General features: G+C 41.1%; 1 protein-coding gene across 1 annotated transcript in view; it reads left to right on the forward strand.

Annotated features, from left to right (window-relative positions):
- Positions 1-22,607, forward strand: part of LOC126476006 (protein rhomboid-like) — a 239,307-nt gene that overhangs the window by 185,941 nt on the left and 30,759 nt on the right. The window contains exon 4 of the mRNA XM_050103513.1: positions 1,459-1,559. Coding sequence (XP_049959470.1) covers positions 1,459-1,559 — 101 coding nt within the window. The remainder of the gene's footprint in view (positions 1-1,458; positions 1,560-22,607) is intronic.

The raw sequence follows: 22,607 nt of genomic DNA on the forward strand, positions 1-22,607 counted from the left end.
TTAAAATTGCTACACCAAGAAGAAATGCAGATGATAAACGGGTATTCATTGGACAAAACTATTATCCTAGAACTGACACGTGATTACATTTTCACGCAATTTGGGTGCATAGATCCTGAGAAGTCAGTACCCAGAAAAACCATCTCTGGTCATAATAACGGCCTTGATACGCCAGTGCTTTGAGTCAAACAGAGCTTGGATAGTGTGTACAGGTACAGCTGCCCATGCAGCTTCAACACGATACCACAGTTCATCATGAGTAGCGACTGGCGTATGGTGACGTGCCAGTTGCTCGGCCGCCATTGACCACACGTTTTCAATTGGTGAGAGATCTGGAGAATATGCTGGCCAGGGCAGCAGTCGAACATTTTCTGTATCCAGAAAGGCCCGGACAGGACCTGCAACATGCGGTCGTGCACTATCATGCTGAAATGTAGGGTTTCGCAGGGATCGAATGAAGGGTAGAGCCACGGGTCGTAACACATCTGAAATGTAACGTCCACTGTTCAAAGTGCAATCAATGCGAACAAGACGTGACCCAGACGTGTAACCAATGGCACCCCATACCATCACGCCGGATAATACGCCAGTATGGCGATGACGAATACACGCTTCCAATGTGCGTTCACCGCGATGTCGCCAAACACGGATGCGACCATCACGATGCTTTAAACAGAACCTGGATTCATCCGAAAAAATGACGTTTTGCAATTCGTGCACCCAGGTTCGTCGTTGAGTGCACCTTCGCAAGCGCTCCTGTCTGTCAAGGGTAACCGCAGCCATGGTCTCCGAGCTGATAGTCCATGCTGCTGCAAACGTCGACGAACTGTTCGTGCAGATGGTTGTTGTCTTTCAAACGTCCCCATCTGTTGACTCAGGGATAGAGACGTGGCTGCACGATCCGTTACAGCCATGTGGATAAGATGCCTGTCATCTCAACTGCTAGTGATACGAGGCCGTTGGGATCCAGCACGGCGTTCCGTATTACCCTCCTGAAACCACCGATTCCATATTCTGCTAACAGTCATTGGATCTCGACCAACGCGAGCAGCAATGTCGCGATACGATAAACCGCAATAGCGATAGACTACAATCCGACTATTATCAAAGCAGGAAACGTGGTGGTACTCAGTTCTCCTCCTTACACGAGGCATCACAACAACGTTTAACCAGGCAACGCCGATCAACTGCTGTTTGTGTATGAGAAATCGGTTGGAAACTTTCCTCATGTCAGCACTTTGTAGGTTTCGCCACCGGCGCCAACCTTGTGTGAATGCCCTGAAAAGCTAATCATTTGCATATCACAGCATCTTCTTCCTGTCGGTTAAATTACGCGTCTATAGCACGTCATCTTCGTGGTGTAGCAATTTTAATGGCCAGTAGTGTAGATCTAGGTGAGGAGCTGTAAGTGTTTCTAGACAAGTGCACTGCCGCTGCTGACCTAGCGCCGTGTTGCAGGCTCTCTGGGGACGTCGCTGCTGGAGCCCGACCTCTGCATCGAGGGCGCCTCTGCCGGCGTGTACGCGCTGCTCATCTCGCAGCTCGCCAACATCTGGCTGGTGAGTACTCCACCTCACTCGTGTCGTCAGCGCCGTGGTACTGAATGCTGCCAAACTCTGTGCTCACAACTCGCTTCTCTAAGCCTACGTTGAATGACAACGATGATTACTTCCCTTTCGGAAATAGTGTGCACGTTATCAAACCTACTGAGAAATTAGAACAAAGGAAGGTGTTCGGCTGTAGAACTGGCTTACTATTTCGATCTGTCAGATGGTGTCATGCTCAAGATATCTTTGCTTTCAAATTAATCACTCACACATGCGCGTCGGTCGAAACACATCAATCGTAATATCCAGTACCGACTTGCATCTACAAAAAATGAAGTATGTTGCTGACCATTAAAACTGCAACTTCAAGAAGAATAATAAACAACGAAATTTTACTTATTGTACGAATCCTTACAGTAGGAACAATACACGATTAGAACTGTGATTAAGTGCTAAATTTAACAGGTGAGAGTGTGTACCGTGGAACACTTTACAGATTTCCATCTCTAGTTAGCTCTGTGATAGAAGTTTAATTTGCTTTCTTAATCCATTTCGAAATGATACATTCATGTTAAGTGTGTTGCAGTATTTTCTTGAAACTACAAAGAGACTGTAAGACAAATAAAAAAAAAAAAGAGCAAAAGAATTACCCGAATGGCTCGGAAATCGGTAGATGTGATGTACAGGTATAGACGAACAAATGATTACAGTTTCAGAAATCTGGACGATTTATTGAAGAGAAAGAGCTGCACAAATTGAGCAAGTCAATAACTCGTCGGTCCACCTCTGACCCTTCTGCAAGCAGTTATTTGGCTTGGGATTAAGTGATTAAGTTGTTACATGTCCTCCTGAGGAATACTGTGCCAAATTCTGTCCAGTTCGCGCATTAGATTGTCGAAATTTGGATTTAATAGCTGGTTGGAGGACTCTTCTCGTAATGATTCAAATCTTCTCAAGTGGGAAGAAATCAATGTAAATAGCTGGCCGTGGTTTAGGGGTAGCGTCTTTGATTCATAATCAAAACGTCTTCGGTCCCGTGTTCGATCCCCGCCACTGCTTAAATTTTGATAAATAATCAGCATTGGCGGCCGAAGACTTCCGGCATAAGAAGTCAGCCTCATTCTGCCAACGGCCTTGTCAAAGAGGGCGGAGGAGCGGATAGAGGTTCAGGGCACTCTCTTGTCCTAGGGGTGGGAAATTGCCCCTAAAAGGCGGAAGAATCAGCAATGATCAACGACATGAGGATGCAGAAGGCAATGGAAACCACTGCGTTAAAGGCACGTAACGTGTATCCACAGGACATGTGACCTGTAATTGAAGAAGTGTTATGATGATCTCTCCATTGGCAAAAGCTTCCGGAATAGTCCCCCATTCGGATATCCGGGAGGGGACTGCCAAGGGGGAGGTTACCATGAGAAAAAGATTGAATAATCAACGAAAGGATAACGTTCTACGAGTCGGGGCGTGGAATGTCAGAAGCTTGAACGTGGTAGAGAAACTGGAAAATCTGAAGAGGGAAATGCAAAGGCTCAATCTAGATATAGTAGGGGTCAGTGAAGTGAAGTGGAAGGAAGACAAGGATTTCTGGTCAGATGAGTATCGGGTAATATCAACAGCAGCAGAAAATGGTATAACAGGTGTAGGATTCGTTATGAACAGGAAGAGAGAGTGTGTGTTACTGTGAACAGTTCAGTGATAGGGTTGTTGTAATCAGAATCGACAGCAGACCAACACCGACAACGATAGTTCAGGTATACATGCCGACGTCGCAAGCTGGAGATGAACAGATAAAGAAAGTGTATGAGGATATTGAAAGGGTAATGCAGTATGTAAAGGGGGACGAAAATCTAATAGTCATGGGCGTCTGGAATGCAGTTGTAGGGGAGGGAGTAGAAGAAAAGGTTACAGGAGAATATGGGCTTGGGACAAGGAATGAAAGAGGAGAAGACTAATTGAGTTCAGTAACAAGTTTCAGCTAGTAATAGCGAATACCCTGTTCAAGAATCACAAGAGGAGGAGGTATACTTGGAAAAGGCCGGGAGATACGGGAAGATTTCAATTAGACTACATCATGGCCAGACAGAGATTCCGAAATCAGATACTGGATTGTAAGGCGTACCCAGGAGCAGATATAGACTCAGATCACAATATAGTAGTGATGACGAGTAGGCTGAAGTTCAAGACATTAGTCAGGAAGAATCAATACGCAAAGAAGTGGGATACGGAAGTACTAAGGAATGACGAGATACGTTTGAAGTTCTCTAACGCTATAGATACAGCAATAAGGAATAGAGCAGTAGGCAGTACAGTTGAAGAGGAATGCACATCTCTAAAAAGGGCCATCACAGAAGTTGGGAAGGAAAACATAGGTACAAAGAAGGTAGCTCCGAAGAAACCATGGGTAAGAGAAGAAATATTGATGAAAGGAGGAAGTACAAACATGTTCCGGGAAAATCAGGAACACAGAAATACAAGTCGCTGAGGAATGAAATAAATAGGAAGTGCAGGGAAGCTAAGACGAAATGGCTGCAGGAAAAATGTAAAGACATCGAAAAAGATATGATTGTCGGAAGGACAGACTCAGCATAGAGGAAAGTCAAAACAACCTTTGGTGACATTAAAAGCAACGATGGTAACATTAAGAGTGCAACGGGAATTCCACTGTTAAATGCAGAGGAGAGAGCAGATAGGTGGAAAGAATACATTGAAAGCCTCTATGAGGGTGAAGATTTGTCTGATGTGATAGAAGAAGAAACAGGAGTCGATTTAGAAGAGATAGGAGATCCAGTATTAGAATCGGAATTTAAAAGAGCTTTGGAGGGCTTACGGTCGAATAAGGCAGAAGGGATAGATAACATTCCATCAGAATTTCTAAAATCATTGGGGGAAGTGGCAACAAAACGACTATTCACGTTGATGTGTAGAATAAATGAGTCTGGCGATGTACCATCTGACTTTCGGAAAAGCATCATCCACACAATTCCGAAGACGGCAAGAGCTGATAAGTGCGAGAATTATCGCACAATCAGCTTAACAGCTCATGCATCGAAGCTGCTTATAAGAATAATATACAGAAGAATAGAAAAGAAAATTGAGAATGCGCTAGGTGACGATCAGTTTGGCTTTAGGAAAAGTAAAGGGACGAGAGAGGCAATTCTGACGTTACGGCTAATAATGGAAGCAAGACACTTTCATAGGATTTGTCGACCTGGAAAAAGCGTTCGACAATATAAAATGGTGCAAGCTGTTCGATATTCTGAAAAAAGTAGGGGTAAGCTATAGGGAGAGACGGGTCATATACAATATGTACAACAACCAACAGAGAATAATAAGAGTGGACGATCAAGAACGAAGTGCTCGTATTAAGAAGGGTGTAAGACAAGGCTGTAGCCTTGTACAGCATTGTATGGTAGTGAAACATGGACTGTGGGAAAACCGGAACAGAAGAGAATGGAAGCATTTGAGATGTGGTGCTATAGACGAATGTTGAAAATTAGGTGGACTGATAAGGTAAGGAATGAGGAGGTTCTACGCAGAATCGGAGAGGAAAGGAATATGTGGAAAACACTGATAAGGAGAAGGGACAGGATGATAGGATATCTGCTAAGACATGAGGGAATGACTTCCATGGTACTAGAGGGAGCTGTAGAGCGCAAAAACTGTAGAGGAAGACAGAGATTGGAAGACGTCAAGCAAATAATTGAGGATGTAGGTTGCAAGTGCTACTCTGAGATGAAGAGGTTAGCACAGGAAAGGAATTCGTGGCAATCCGCATCAAACCGGTCAGTAGACTGATGACAAAAAAAAAAAAAAAAAAAAAAAAAAAAAAAAAAAAAAAAAAAAAAAAAAAAAAAAAAGGCCAAGGTTGGGACTGGCAAGCACGAAGAAAAGCAGTAGCGTGTGCGAGCGGGCATTATCTTGCTGTAGGCAAGACGTGCAGAGCAACAAATCTGAACGTAGAATATTGTCGACGTACCACTGCCCTGTAAGGGTGCCGCAGATGACGACCAATGGGCCGGCCGGTGTGGCCGTGCGGTTCTAGGCGCTACAGTCTGGAACAGCGTGACCGCTACGGCCGCAGGTTCGAATCCTGCCTCGGGCATGGATGTGTTTGATGTCCTTAGGTTAGTTAGGTTTAAGTAGTTCTAAGATCTTAGGGATTGATGACCTCAGATGTTAAGTCCCATAGTGCTCAGAGCCATTTGAACGACGAAAGGGATCTTGCTTTGAAATGAAATGACACTCCAGAGAGACGTCTACAGACATCAAAATAAACTCTGGCGTACCACAGGGGAGTGTTATGGGACCATTGCTTTTCACAATATATATAAATGACCTAGTAGATAGTGTCGGAAGTTCCATGCCACTTTTCGCGGATGATGCTGTAGTATACAGAGAAGTAGCAGCATTAGAAAATTGCAGCGAAATGCAGGAAGATCTGCAGCGGATAGGCACTTGGTGCAGGGACTGGCAACTGACCCTTAACATAGACAAATGTACTGTATTGCGAATACGTAGAAAGAAGGATCCTTTATTGTATGATTATATGATAGCGGAATAAACACTGGTTGCAGTTACTTTTGTAAAATATCTTGGAGTATGCGTACGGAACGATTTGAAGTGGAATGATCATATAAAATTAATTGTTGGGAAGGCGGGTGCCAGGTTTAGATTCATTGGGAGAGTCCTTAGAAAATGTAGTCCATCAACAAAGAAGGTGGCTTACAAAACACTCGTTCGGCCTATACTTGGGTATTGCTCATAAGTGTGGGATCGGTACCAGGTCGAGTTGACAGAGGAGATAGAGAAGATCCAAAGAAGAGCGGCGCGTTTCGTCACAGGGTTATTTGGTAAGCGTGATAGCGTTACGGAGATGTTTAGCAAACTCAAGTGGCAGACTCTTCAAGAGAGGCGCTCTGCATCGCGATGTAGCTTGCTGTCCAGGTTTCGAGAGGGTGCGTTTCTGGATGAGGTATCGAATATATTGCTTCCCCCTACTTATACCTCCCGAGGAGATCGCGAATGTAAAATTAGAGAGATTCGAGCGCGCACGGAGGCTTTCCGGCAGTCATTCTTCCCGCGAACCATACGCGAGTGGAACAGGAAAGGGGGGTAATGACAGTGGCACGTAAAGTGCCCTCCGCCACACACCGTTGGGTGGCTTGCGGAGTATAAATGTAGATCTGGATGTAGATCCCGTCCTAGTTGCCTAATTGTCAGGCCGTATGCCGAATGACAGTCAGGTTTGTATCCCAGCGCTGTACGGGGCTTCTCCAGACACGTTTTCACTGGTCATCTGGGTTTATTTCGAAGCGGGACTCCTCACTGAAGACAATTCTACTCCAGTAATATTACATGCCGAATGTGCCCTACTCTACTGCGACCGGGCTTCTTGAAGTACAAAAGTCAATGTAACCGGCGCGAGGGACGCCATGAGCTTGATCCCCTTTCTATGTGCCGGCTACTATTGATCCTTGTGGCCACTTAAGCACGTCTGGTCGATGACAATGATGAGTGCTTCTGTCACGATTGTTCGGTCCTCTTGTTCTGTCTGGGTTTAAGTAGTTCTGAGTTCTAGGGGGCTGATGACCATAGCTGGTTAAGTCTCATAGTGCTCAGAGCCATTTGAACCATTTTTTTCTTGTTCTGTCGTCTTTCTAAGTCGACGGCTTCCTTCTTGACGCTGTGCTCCGCCCTTTCCGCCAATATCGTCGAATATTGGCATCGCTCTGTTCAAATGTCGAGCGATTTGCCGATTAGTCTATCCGGCCTCTTTGAGTTCAACTTCACGTTCTCTTTCAAATTCTGACATTTCCGTTTATTGTTCACGTGCCTGATTGCGAACCATAGTAACTGTCCAAAGGACCACACGGAATGAAATACGCAAAGACTTTATTGCGTGGTATCGACATTTCCCGTGTTTACTATCATTGTCAACTGTACAGCGAAATTACGCTGGTGCGTCACACATTCATCTATCGGCTTCCAGAGATTATAGCATTGCATTTTCCGTCAATACCTGTATGAATGTCAATTTGTGACCAGTTTACAAAGCTCCTTCGTTATGCGTCTTTTTTTTTGTTTATATTATAGTGTATTACACCAAAACAAATAAGTTTTTTTTCATAGGTGAAACACTATTCCGAGACCATCTACCAAGGAACAAATATTCTATTCAAATTTTAAAATGTTTCAATCGAGAAAATTTTGTCGATGCTATTTTTAATAGATGTATGTCATTTCATTAACTACCACATACCAATAATCTGCAAGTGAGGTCAAATTAAGAAGTAGTATCATCAAAAATCAGTTACAAGTTAAAAATGGTAGCGGTCGCGCGGTTCCAGACTGAAGCGCCTAGAACCGCTCGGCCACACCGGCCGGCTGGTATAAGACGGTACGTAGTTTTTCACCCCTGTTGTTCAGGCTATACGTCGAAGAAGCAATCATAGAAATAAAAGAATAGTTGAAGAGAGGGATTAAAATTCAATGTGAAAGTATATCAGTGTTAATATTAGCCGATGACATTGTTGTCCTCAGTGCAACTGAAGAATTACAGGATGTGTTGAATGAAATGGACAGTGTAATGAGTACAGGATTTGGACTGAGAGTAAATCGAAGAAATACGAAGGTAATGAGAAGTGACAGAATTGAGAACAGTGAGAAACTTAATAGTAAGACTGATTGTCGTGAAATAGATCAAGTCAGAGAATTCTGCTACCTAGGCAGCAAAATAACCAATGATGGGCGGAGCAAGGAGGACATAAAAAAACAGACTAGCACTGGCAAAAGAGGCACTCCTGGCCAAGAGGCTTCCCAACGTGTGGTCCGCGGACCTCTTAGGGGTCCGCCGGCTCTTTCTAGGGGGTCCGCGGCCACCTTTCACCAAATCGTGTAAAATAATGAGTAAAATTATTGAATAAAAATGTGAAAAACAAATTCATCACTTTTTTCGTGTGAAAAAAATGTGTACTTTTACTTCAGGTCGTATTCCCAAGCAGCCTTTGCGGTTCCTGCTAACTGCCGGCTATGGACTGACAGCTGCCATTCAGTAGATACGCGAAGACGTAAAAATAACTAGACTTTCCGAGATGTTTACATGGGCATGAAAATCGATTGTGGAACTGGAAAACGGCTTTATAAAAGGAAATTTCCAGAATCGATTTTGAAGTGTTACCTGACCAACCAAAAGCGGAACTGGGACATCGGCTTACGAAATCCAGTTTTGGAAACGCATGTAAACTGGGTGAATGTATTCCCACACATTGCACAACAGGTGTCACAATAGTCCTTTAAAGGCAATTCCTTGGCCTCTTTTCTTTCGTGATGTGTTTGTATCCCGAAGCATGGGTCTGACTCTTTTCTTCACAGCTGCGCGGAATGGCCGCACAGTCTAAGGCGCCATGTCGTCGTGGCTTGCGCAGCCGCTCCCGCCGGAGGTTAAAGTCCTCCCTCGTGTGTGTGTGTGTGTGTGTGTGTGTGTGTGTGTGTGTGTGTGTGTGTGTGTGTGTGTGTGTTGTCCTTAGTGGAAGTTAAACTTAGTTAATAGTGTGTAAGACTAGGGACTGATGACCTCAGCAGTTAAGTCCCATAGACATTATATACATTTGAACATTTTTCCACACACACGACTGTTACGAAATATGCATGCTCCTTACACAACAGTAGCCAAACAGTGGAAGTGAACAGACCACAAGCGGCAGCTTGTCAACAGCGAAGAGTTTCGACATGACGTTGATTGCTCTTGTAGGAAGGCAGCTCCAACGTGTGAAATATCAATTACCAAGTAATTTTAATCAGGCTATAATGTGATGAACAAAGGGAGTAAATCCACTAGTAAGTGTCTAGATACAATGGGAATTCACATTGAATCGTTAATTTCAAGTTGTTTTCATTCATCTCTAAACCAAAGACTATTGATACTTCGGGGGGGGGGGGGGGGAGGGGGGTAATTGGGAACATGGCACTTGCGTTAAGAATCTTTCAGTTCCCATGGGTTTCGCTCTGAAATTTAAAGTTACTGTGCTCTTGACTGACTAGGGGTCCGCCATGGATTTTCGACTGAAGAAGGGGTCCGCCAGCTGAAAAGCTTGGGAAGCCCTGGTCTACTAGTATCAAAATAGGTCTTAATTAGAAGAAGACATTTCTGAGAATGTACGTCTGGAGCACAGCATTGTATGGCAGTGAAACATGGACTGTGGAAAAACGGGAACAGAAGAACGAAGCATTTGAGAAATGGTGATACAAAAGAACGTTGAATATTAGGTGTACTGATTAGGAATGAGGAGGTTCTCCGCAGAATCGATGAGGGACGGAATGTGTGGAAAACACTGACAAGAAGAAGGGACAGGATGATAGGACATCTGTTACGACTTCAGGGAATAACTTCCATGGTATTCTTCGGAGCTCCCAAGAGTAAACTGCAGGGGAAGACAGAGATTGGAATACATCGAGAAAATAATAATGGACGTAGGTTGTAAGTGCTACTGTGAGATGAAAAAGTTGGCAAACTTCACGTGTTCCTAGGTACACTATGCTCCAGGTACAACACTCACCCCCACACAGATTTGCCACCTCTAGCACTAACAGTGGTTCAAACCTGGCTGGGCGTCGAGTCGAACTGAGCAGCAAGCTCGCCACACATGGATACGTCATTCTGCGCTGCTTCACCTCTACGCCACACTCATCAAACATAGCAGTGGGCCACACTCATCAAACATAGCAGTTGGCAAGTAGTGGCGTCCCAATCTCGGCAACCCACTGCCAGATGTTTCCAGTGAGTGAGACCTGTAGAACGTGCTTGTGTGGTGAACGATCGAACACGCTCTGTATTTACTTATATCAGAACAACACGGACCCCATGCGGCCTTGAGTTACCTTGTACAAATAAATCGTCACGGAGACCTCTAAAACGGTGTACAACCCCATCCTTACCACGTCGGCTATATGTAACGGATGCCGTCCAAATGGGCCGCCTTGCGAACCAAAGGTGGTCATGTTTTGCACCCCATAATGCGGCGCCAGATGATGGGGCAGTATGACGACGAATACCACATGCATCTGGTAACACTTCGTTCTCCTCGGAGACTCCGCTCGCGGACACGTCCATGGTGATCGCTGTACGTCGAATCGGGACTCGTCTGGAAATACGACGTGCTGCCACTCGTGTGTCCAGAGTTACCGTCTGGCGCACAACTGTCGTGACGGCTCTCTGTACTGCCGCAAGTCTGAGCAGCGGTCTCTGTGCCGCGCCCCACACGTCGTCTCACTGTCTGGATAATTATATTGCTGCAAACAAACCCATTTTCCCTCTCGAGGTATGTGACGCCGCTGTACGATTCTCCACGATCGAGTGAACAATGTCGTTTCGGGCGCTAATCACAAGCAGTAACATCCTGGGACGGTAGATCGCATCTCGATTAGTCTCGATCCTACCGCTGTCGTATTCCAGCATGCGCTTGTACACGTTTCACCTACCTACACGAGACATAACATGATCTTCTCACAAACAACCAACATTGCAATATGATTTCTGAATTAAAAACTCTCTGCGTAACCTTTCCTTACACAGGGTGATTTCTTCCGCCGCTTACAAACTCTTAAGGATTGTTCGAGGAGAGGATACGGAAAGAAGCTCTAATAAACTTATGTCCGTAAATGCATGGTTTCATGCTAGAAACCACTTATTCAATCATACACTGTTACAGAGATTGCGGTCTAATACGCGCTGTACCATGCAGCCACAGCATGTGTTGAAAGTGGTTTCCATATGCCTCAACGCATGCGTGTTCGCGCCGTAGCATGCATTGTCTCACAGGTTCACATCGGCCATGCTGCACCCCAACAGTGTCAAAGGCAGCACGAATACACTGCCCCAGTGTCTCCACATCTGGAATGGGCTCTGCATACACTATACTTTCGAGATGTCCCCATAACCAGAAATCGCACGGGTTTAGATCCGGTGTACGAGCAGGCCGTGCAACTGAACTCCCTCGTCCGATCCATCGATCAGGGAGGGTACAATTGAGATGCGTCCTGACGATAACGGCAGAGTGGGCTGGAGCACCGTCATTTAGCAGCCACATAACCCTTCTTCCAGCAGGGGAGGCAAAGTCACCCGCAAGAAATGCCGATTGTTCCTGTTAGGCGACAAGACTGGTCCCAAAATACGGTCACAAATTATCCCGGCCCACGCATTCCGGCTGTATCGATGCTGATGATTCGCTGTAACCATACCATTGGGATTCTATACACTATCCTACAGATGACTGTTAAGAAAATAGAAGATATCACTTCGCGTAAAGAAGGTCTCATCTGTGAATGGGATGGATGACACAAATCCCGGAATAGTGGCTGTCTAGTGAAGAAACCAGTGAAGAAACTGCTCCCGATGTGAAAAATCTGTCGCTAGTAAGCCCTGCAAACGCTATAAGCTATAAGGGAAGTAACAAGCGTCGTGTAGCATGTTCTACACGGTAGTCTGGCTTACCCTTTACTGGCGCACCAACTGGCTGGTACAATGTTTATCACATTTTCCTCCAAGTCTGGTGCAAACAAACGGCAAAACACTGTTGCAAACATTGAATGCTGTGATTGTTGTCGGCGGGGATATGTCTCCTGATACAATCTTGCTGCCCACCGCCCGTTGCTATTTGCCTTTCCGAAAGTAAACACGATGTCAGCAAGTTCTCGATTCGAATAGGGAACCAGTGTGTGTGCAACGCTGTATCATATCCAATATAAGGTGAGTCAGCAAGAAAAGTGGATCGGACACAACATTGCCTTTTACTATAGCAGGCGACGGCGCTGGGCACGACGTATGAGGAGCAGGATCACTCTCCAGGAGGAAACAATGCATGATGTAACTCTGGCTGCGTGGTACAGCGCGTATTAGACCGTAGTCTCTGGAAAAAGTATTACTGAATAAATGGTCTCTAGCATGGAAACCATGCATTTCCGGACACAAGTTCATTAGATCTTTTCTGTTGAGTGTTCTCTCATCGATCAATCCCTAGAGTTTGTGTGGAAAAAAATCACCCTGTATACAGACTGTACATGGCGTTACTCCATGTGTTATTGAATTGAAACGCTGATCACGCGCATATCCAAGCATGTGGTACTCTTCACGCCAATTTGACGTTTGTTGCTTGTCATATTCATAGTGTAACAATTTTAATGGCCAATAGCGCCTACAGCATGATCATCGTTATCAGAAAGTACAAAGCAGATCCTATCTGTTCACTATTACAGTTTCTTCTCACGACGATCTCTACGACCTTACTGCAGTAAGTTAAGGTGTTACAAAAAAACTCTGTAGGTACCATGTAGCTCGCAATAAATTAACACATATTATGTAAGTACGAGAGTTACACGAGCGGTAGAAATTCCAAGAATAGAAAGTACTTTTGAAGCTTTATATTTTTTTGTGAACGTATCTGTAGAATGCAGTAAATGAAGCAGGCAAAAAGGAATACAAACGTCTCAAAAATGAGATCGACAGGAAGGGCAAAATGGCTAAGCAGGGATGGCTAGAGCACAAATGTAAGGATGTAGAGGTGCATATCACTAGGGGTAAGATAGATACTGCCTACAGGAAAATCAAAGAGACCTTTGGAGAAAAGAGAACCACTCGCATCAATATCAAGAGCTTTGATGCAAACCCAATTCTAAGCAAAGAAGGGAAAGCAGAAAGGTGGAAGGAGTATATAGAGGGTCTATACAAGGACAATATTCTTGAGGACAATATTATGGAAATGGAAGAGGGTGTAGATGAAGATGGAATGGGAGATATAATACTGCGTGAAGAGTTTCACAGAGCACTAAAAGACTTAAGTCGAAACAAGACCCCGGGAGTAGACAACACTCCATTAGAACTACTGTCAGCCTTGGGAGAGCGAGACCTAACAAAACTCTACCATCTAGTGAGCAAGATGTTTAACCTCCCAGCAGAAATGTTAATGAATGAAAATATACCATGAACCCACAATAATATTAATTAATGAACCATGAACCGAATGTAACATCCCAACAGAAATAATAATATCTGGTAAATTTTATAAGGGCAGCAGCGCTGACCTTCGGCCCTGTATTCTGAATAAAAAAGCAAAAATTCTTACCTCAATAAAAACTGCATCTATATCTGCTCTTAATTATACATTCTTCGACACAGCTTCGTGCAATGCTGCCGTATATATATATATATATATATATATATATATATATATATATATATATATATATATATATATATATATATATATATTTTATTCTTGGAGGGAATGCATAGGAAATATTCTTTAAATTCAAATGAATGTTTTTCTTTAAAAGGGTTACTTTATAAAAAAAATTATTATTTGGGCATTTTTTGAACAAATTAATTACAATTAACATACATTATTAGATATGCGCAATGCTGTTTCTTTACCTTCTACAACAATACTCATCGTCCAGAGTCCTGACCAGAGTCGCGAGCAGAGCACACAGCCGACGCATGCCGACTCCCACACACTACAACCGTCCACTCGCTACTAAAGCCGACCGACTACTACTGCAGACTGACTACTACTCTATCCGACTGACTACTACTGTCGACTCGCGCAGACTAGCGACAAGCAACAACTAACAATAAACTACTCTCTGGTCAGAGATTCTGTCATGCTTCGCCCATCGCTGGCGAAGCATACTCCTTACATAACCCTCCACTGGGAGGGGGCAAAAATTTGGCAGCGATGATGAGTCAATTGGACTTGCCATGAGCAACAAATTTTTCTTAATTAACTAAGTTTACAATCACAGAATATTTACAGATATATAAGTGCAGAACATGAAATAAAATATAGTGCACACGCACTGAGTACTGAACATATCAGCAAATCACAAAATGTATGTACAATGAATACAAATCATGTTAACAAATTGATGAAAGTGCACACGCACTGTAAAACTCTCTAATATTTTTACAACAAATAAACATAATGAGTACAAATCATATTGACAAATGACAAAAGTGCACACGCACTGAAGTTCAGAGCATATCAAGTAAAGACAAAATGTATACACAATGAATACAAAACATATTAACAAATGGCAAAAGTGCACATGCACTGTAAAACTCTTTAGCATTTTTTTTTACAACAAATATACATAATGAGTACAAATCATATTGACAAATGACAAAAATGCACACGCACTGAAGTTTAGAACATATCAGCAAATCACAAAAATGTATATGCAATGAATACAAATCATGTTAACAAAATGACGAAAGTGCACACACACTGTAATACAGAACATATCTGGGAATCACAAAAAAATTGTATACGTAATGAGTACAAATCATATTAACAAATGGCACAGAGTGCACTCGCACTGTACATGTCTTTATCATTTTACAAGAATTAGGAAAGGAATGGGAAGGATTGCGTCATGGTTGTAGCACTTTAGGTTGCACGCAGCTGCACTGAAAGTCCATATCTTTCTACAGAAGCACAACACCAAGTGAGACAATCTGAAGCTCTTTTCCTTGAAGTATTAATCAGTGTAGCCAAGACACTGAAATGTCGTAATAATATTCCATGCTATCATTTTGGTAGTACACTAGGTACACCAAACAGTGGGACCATAATATCTCCATCGCTCAAGGTGGTGGACAGCATGTCGTGTCAACACCATGTTCTTGTAAAGTAGACCAACGTAGAATTAGGGCAAAAACCAAATGTAGTGCTCCATGATCATGAGGGTAGACAGGACAAATCGATATTGCAGTAATTTCTGGTAATTAGGTCAGAAGGTGAAGGACATTAAGTCACATAGTAGTCTTCATTGAGAATTACACTAGTCTAACAACTGATTTGAGTAATTGGTGGCACTCATCGCCCAGTTACTGAACATTTCTGTACCATGTATGTAGTATTACAGAATAATGTTCATAAAGTTATCTGAATATAGTAATTATTGGTACTCATTGCCCAGTTACAAACCGTCAGAAGTCATCATTCAAAACAGAAGCTAATGAATGGCATAGTATTAACATAATTCACTTAATTATAGTAATCATTGGCATCATAGGTCATCTTATTACAGTAATCAGTGGCATTCATTGGCCAGCTACAAAGCTTTTTTTTATTTTTCAGAAGTCATTATTCAAAATGAGTTAATTTTTGGCATACCATTTATACATAATTAATCTAATTATAGTAATCATTGGCATCCCAGGTCATCTTATTACAATAATCAATGGCATTCATTGGCCAGTTACAAAACATTTTTTATGCATTATTCAGAAGTCATTATTGAAGTGACATACTATTCAGAGCTGATCAGTATTACTCAGAACTCTCTTAAACTAGTAGCATTATTTGGGACTGGTAATTACTTTGTTCGCTTTTGAGTTATTGCTGCAAATGAAGATGTGTAACGCCATTCGTCATGAGTCAGCTGTAGCAAGGTTATGAAACAAGTAGAGTATATGTGATCACATTCATAAACGACATAGGTTTAATAAACAACTATTTATACCACATTAATTTCATGAATAATTTCTCCTGAAAAATATACAAAATGGATTATGAAACTGAAAGAAGAAACGCATATTATGCTGAAAAGTAGTGAACTTCGAATTAACAGGTAGTGAAATGTGTATAAAATATATATGTTCTCTAGCTGTCCTTTCCAAAACCTTCAGTCATCATACCATGCGATATAAGACATACTGTCAAAACGAACTGCAACAAATACTTAAATAACTACATAGCATCTCTTAACTAACAGTAAATATATAAACTTCATCATTATTTTCATCTGCAAAGAAAAACTTCATTATCCATATCACCATAACTCCATTATTATCATCACCTGTAAAGAAAAACTTCATTATCCATAGTAGCATATTCTTCATCATTATTCATCACCATTCACTATCATCTGCAAAAAAAAAAAAATCACTTCATTATTCATTATCCAACTATTCCTTATTTCTAGCATATTTCATCACTAAAACTAAGATGTGTAGTTCTGTCTGACAGCCTGCATCAATCGCCTCGTATTCCGAAAGAAAAAATTAGATAAGACTGCTATCATACGATGTGTATAGTATATTCTTGTTAATGCTTGTTAATTCTGATCCATTTACTCTTCGTCACGAAGTATTGCATCTTCTTTCGTTCATTCCGAAGGTGAAATTCCCATTTCTGTTTAATTTATTTCGTTTACACGTAATTTCTTTCTGAAAATGATGAACAAAGATTGTCTTGCATTTAATTCATATACCCATTAGATAAAAACTGGTTCATAGTAACATAATTGAGCATACAGCATAGCATGACAGAAAACGTAATATGTCAAAAACATTGACAGTGTTCAGAAGCAAAAATGTACACAGTGTATCACAATGTAGCAGCAAAAAAAAAAAGTAAAGTAGTCACGATGTTGAGATATCGTAAGGCAAAATGTTAAAGTCAACTGGTGTTTGTTATATCTTAAATATTTCATAGTGCATACAAACAAAACAGAAAACAATCATACATACATAAAAAATGGAAAATATGCACGGTCTAGGGTGTATAACGGCAAGAAATGTGATCTTCTTTATGTACAGCTTGTATGCTGTGTAGTTAATAGAGGCGAGTATTAAAGACTTTAATGGAGAGAAAATTTGATAAAGTTAATATATCACTAGATAGAATTGCATAATTATTCGTAAGATACGTAATTTTATCTGGAAAATGTGCACTGTCTGATGTATAACGACAACAAAAGCGACCTGCCAACCTTACCTCGCCGGGCACTTGCCAAGAAAAAATACGACAATCATCAGTAAGTAGTCACATAAATACAATTGCATAAGTGGTCATAAAATGTGTAAGTTCATCTGGAAAAATATGCACGGTCTGATGTGTAACGACAAGAAGAGCGACCTGCTAACCTTACCTTGCCGGGCACTTGCCAAGAAAAAATACGACAATCATCAGTAGGTGTTCATGTGAATATAATTGCATGAGCGGTCATAAAAAAATTAGGAAATGCCATTACAGTGTGATAAATCATAAAGTATCTTCATTCAATAAAAGGTTTGACGTTCGACGCGTGATGGTTCCCTTTGGTTTTTCTGGTTCTCAAAGTTTCGACGTGCACTACATTGGGGTGAGGAATGCTGCGAATCCGATATGGACCTGCGTATAGAAGCTCAAATTTACTGCATCTCCTCTTTCCTTTGTTGGATAAATAGTGTGTACGTACTAATATCTTCTGTCCAATGTGAAAGTCTCGGCGTGTACAAACCTGTTTCTGCTGTCGTCTCCGGCGCTCTGCGGCACGTTTGATGTTGTTCAGCGCAATGTCAATTATTTCGTGGTGTCGTAGTCGACGAGATGTAGGAAATGTTACTAATTCTTTAATTTTGTTAGGTGGTTCAAAATTTTTCAGTACAACAGACGGAGATAGCATAGTAGATTCATTTGGTATGGAATTAATTACATCTTGGAATGAGAGTGTGTGTGTGTGTCCCAATCAATATGTTTTTTATGCCAGTAAATTCTACACAGTTTACCAATTTCTTTCATTAATCGTTCACAAGGGTTCGAAGAAGCATGGTACCTGGATATATAGACCGGAGAAATGTTTCTAGCTCGTAACATACGTGTCCATATAGCAGATCGAAACTGTGGTCCATTGTCGGAAATTACTTTCAACACATGCCCTACATGAAATAGAAAATGTTTTACAAATGCTTTCGAAACAGTTTTAGCAGTAGCTTTGCGTAACGGAGTGAAGGTAACAAATTTTGTAGTGAGTTCAACAGCGACAAAGATGTAGCAAAAACCTCTAATAGTTCTGGGAATTGGACCAAAAATGTCTACAGCGGCCATGTGTCTTAATTTAACAGGTACAATGGGATGTAATGGAGGACTATGTGAAGTATCTGATTTAGATTTCTGGCAGATTTTACATGACGCTAAAACTCGTCGAATACGTTTCTCCATGTTGGTAAAATAACAGTTCTGTCTCAGTATAAGAAAACATTTTCTGGCTCCGTAATGTGCGTAACTTAAATGAGTATACCAGATTAATTTGTTAACAAGTTCGTCAGGAATGCATAATAACCAATTATTGCTGTCAGGATGAGAGCGGCAAAACAGAATGTCATTGCGTACAGTGTAATGGTTTCTAATGGTAACATTATTCCTATCTTGCCAACGGTGTTTAATTTCTTTCCACACGTTGTCTTTACTCTGCTCTTGTGCTATGTCTTGTAATGACGACGAAATGAAGTTTTCAAATGCAATTTGTTGAATGTACATGACGCTGAAATTTGCTTTGCAGAAGTTGGTTGCGATGTCTTGCTGATTGTTGCTGAGAGAACGGGATAGTGCGTCTGCTACAATATTTTGTGTGTCGGGAATGTGAACAACTGTAAAATTAAATTCCTGCAAATAAAGTTTCCATCTACTTAATCTGTCGTGTGTAAATTTACCCGAAAGTAAAAATTGTATCGCTCTATGATCTGTGTAAACGGTAGTGTGTCTTCCATAAAGAAAATGCCTAAATCTGGTAAAAGCCCATACAACACATAATGTTTCAAGTTCTGTAACAGAATAATTTCGTTCAGCAGGTGACAGAATGCGACTTGCAAAAGCGATGTTTTTAATTACTGTACAACCATCTTCTTCAATTTCCTGAAAAATATGTACGCCTAAAGCGGTGTTAGAACTGTCGGTGGCAATAGAAAAATTTATAGTAAGATCTGGGTGCGATAAAAGTGGTGCATTCACAAAGCATGTTTCAAATAACATTCTCATGAACAAGATTCTGCGTGTCAAAAGTATTGCTTGCGTTACTGGAAGTTGCAACCTGTACTGTATCTGGTCAAATTCTATCTGACGTGTTATTTTCGGGAGGATTCTGTGGCATTTCGACTATTTGAACTGTTCTGTTATTTCTTCCTGACGTATTACGTTCGGGATGATATCTACTGTCTGGTTCATTCATAATAATATGTTGTTGCTGATGTTCTCGCTGCTGATGAGATCGACTGTTATTAAACGTACGCTGAAAATTGTGCTCATTATTTTTACGTCTGTCATGATAGTCATTTCTATACGGCGCATTGCGACAGGAATTGAAATAGTGTGTTTTCTGTATGTACTGATTTCCTTGTTGCTGTGCGTTACTATTTGTTGGAGCTGAGACTATACGTGCACGCGGCGAAACATTAAAGCTTGGTTGACCTTGTACATTACGTTGTTGGTTAGGTATGCTAACCGGCTGGTTTTGTTGCTATTGCGGTGAAAAACGTCTATTGTTACCAAAATTCGTTTGCTGTTGCTGATAATTTTACACATACTGATGATTACAATTTTATCTGTTATTAAAATTACGACGATAGTTGTCATTTTGGGAGTGTCTAAAGAGAACTGTCACTTTCGGTAAAACTTGTCTTATCGGGTTTTCTTTATAGATTCTTAAGCCTAGATAGAGCGATAGTTGAAGAGCTGTTCTGATAGATATAAAGGATAGTAGAAGAGAAGGCAGCAGTGCAGAAAACTAAAGATGAAACAGCACTGCTACGGCTCGGGGCCCTGTGCACGCTACGGCACATATTCATTAAAGCGTAATGAATCCCCTGAGGTCAATTACGCGCTGCAAATAAATTTTAGTTTTTGCGTTACAGGCAATGCCATTGAAAATTCAGAAGCAAATTGCTGTATCCATGCTAATTCTAATTTCTGCATTACAGGCAATGCTGTTGAAAATACAAAGGCAAATTGTCGTATCCAGTTCAATGCGTGTACCTGTGCTTTGTCATTTTTAAATACCTTAGACTTTTTTACGGATGAAAATTGCTCGTAATCAACGTTATCGTCACTGAATGTGTGAACAGGTTCACGATTACATAAGAATCTGTTTGTCTGTATCTTTTCGGATTTTAAGTCACATAGTTTCTGTAAATTACTTAAGTTATACTGGCTGTACGAGTGTGAGAAATGTTCGGAATGTGGCGTCTGTTGTGATGTGGTAAACGCTGAAACATTTTTTATCTCTGTTACCTCTTGCTGTAAAGTTGACAATTTTCTACGTAATGTATTATTAGACGAATCTGTTTCACAGATTGTCTCCTGTAAATTTTGGAATTCAGGTGTCTGATTAAACGAAATCGGTGAAGTATCGTCTGATTTGCTGTCATTATTACTTTCAATGTCAATACGACTGGCCAATTCATCATATTTTTCAGTCAGTATTTTTACCTGATCATCGTTTTTAGTGTCAGGAGCATTAATTTGTTTTTGTATTTTACGTGTGATTTCGTTCAATTTTTTAACGTCAGCTTTAATGACATCGGAATCCTGCGTTAGTTCTAATTGTTCGAGTCTGTCGGTCACTGTCTGAAAGTCTACTGTGTGTGTATCTGTTTTTGATTTAAGATTTGTAATTTCATCATGCAATTCGGTGTTCAATTGTTTGATAGTATTAATTTCGTCCGATACTGTAGCAATATTGTTGTCTACGTATGTTTTTGCTTTCGTAAACAATTTACGTTTATCTTCCTGTCTCTGTGCGGTAATTGTTTCCATGACTTGTCGTTTTACTTTATTTTGTTCCTGTATAAATTTACGGAAACGCGTTTCTCTGTTTTGCAGGTGGTGATTAAAACGTTCGTCAATTTGACTGTTCTGTTGGTCGAATTTCGCGTCTACTTTTGCATCCAGTGTGCGCGAAAGTTCTGCTGTCATTAATTTAAACTCGTCGCGTAACTGTGTTGCTTTTTCAGAGCATTGTTTACCGACTGCACTAATTTCGCCTCTAAGTGATTCTGTTGTAGCTGTTTGCATATCTCTTAAATCTTGAGCAACAGATCTAATTTCTTCACTACTTTTCCTAGCGCAAGCCTCAATTTCCTCACGTAATTGTTCTTTAGTATCATGACACTGCGCGGCAACGGCTGTAATCTGTTCACTAGGCTGTCTGGAATTGTTGTCTAATTTTTCATTAAGGTTGTCATGTTTTTCATTAAGTTGTTTGAAATTTTCATTAAGGTTGTCTTGTTTTTCATTAAGCTGTTTGATCTGTTCACTAAGTTGTTTGGAATTGTTGTCTAATTTTTCATTAAGTTGTTTGTGATTGTTCTCTTGTCTTTCATTCGACTGTTTGGAATTGCTGTCTATTTTTTCATTAAGTTGTTTAGAAAATGCCATAACTTGATCCAACCCAATATTACCTACTCTATTCTCTGTGCTGTTTGATGGCGTACCTGCAATTGTCACGTTTTGTGTCACCATTTGGTCATTCTGTAATTTCTGAAAGGGTTTGCCAATCGGATGTGCACTATCGGTCACTACACCGGAGTTAAATAAATCTATCGTACTCTGATTACACTGTTCATTTTCATTATAAAAATTTCTCTGTTTGTCACGTAAATCCTGCAAACCGGGTGTGTCAATCTGGCCAGCGCTCATTGCAACAGAACGTCCCGCGTCATCAATTGTCGTTAAATTAACAGAGGACGCAATTGAATTTGTCTGTTCATCACTAGGATCAAAATCAACATTAGTGGTCGGTACACACTGATTGTCTGTAAATGGAGGATTGCCATCATTACACTGCGTGTCGCAAGTACTATCGGTCAAGTTATTTGAGTCGCCTATTTCACTCATTGTACATCGCGATGTACTGTTAACAGTTTTTCGCGGCATTTTTACACAAATCAAAATTGTTCACAAATTAAACAGAGACCATGTAAAATCCAACATACTATTACAACAAAGAGCAACAAATTGCCGATGATCTGTGGAAGAAAGAGTGACAAATTAGAAAATGCTTTGCGCCAAATGTTAATTACATTTAAGTAAATAAGAGCAGATATATGACTACTTCTCAGAAGATTCACAAAGAAATACGATCCTGGCCGGATGTCGCCAAGTGTAACCTCCCAGCAGAAATGTTAATGAATGAAAATAGACCATGAACCCACAATAATATTAATTAAATAATGAACCATGAACCGAATGTAACATCCCAACAGAAATAATAATATCTGGTAAATTTTATAAGGGCAGCAGCGCTGAC

The sequence above is a fragment of the Schistocerca serialis genome, chromosome 1 (assembly GCF_023864345.2).
Source record: "Schistocerca serialis cubense isolate TAMUIC-IGC-003099 chromosome 1, iqSchSeri2.2, whole genome shotgun sequence".
Taxonomy (NCBI): Eukaryota; Metazoa; Arthropoda; class Insecta; order Orthoptera; family Acrididae; genus Schistocerca; species Schistocerca serialis.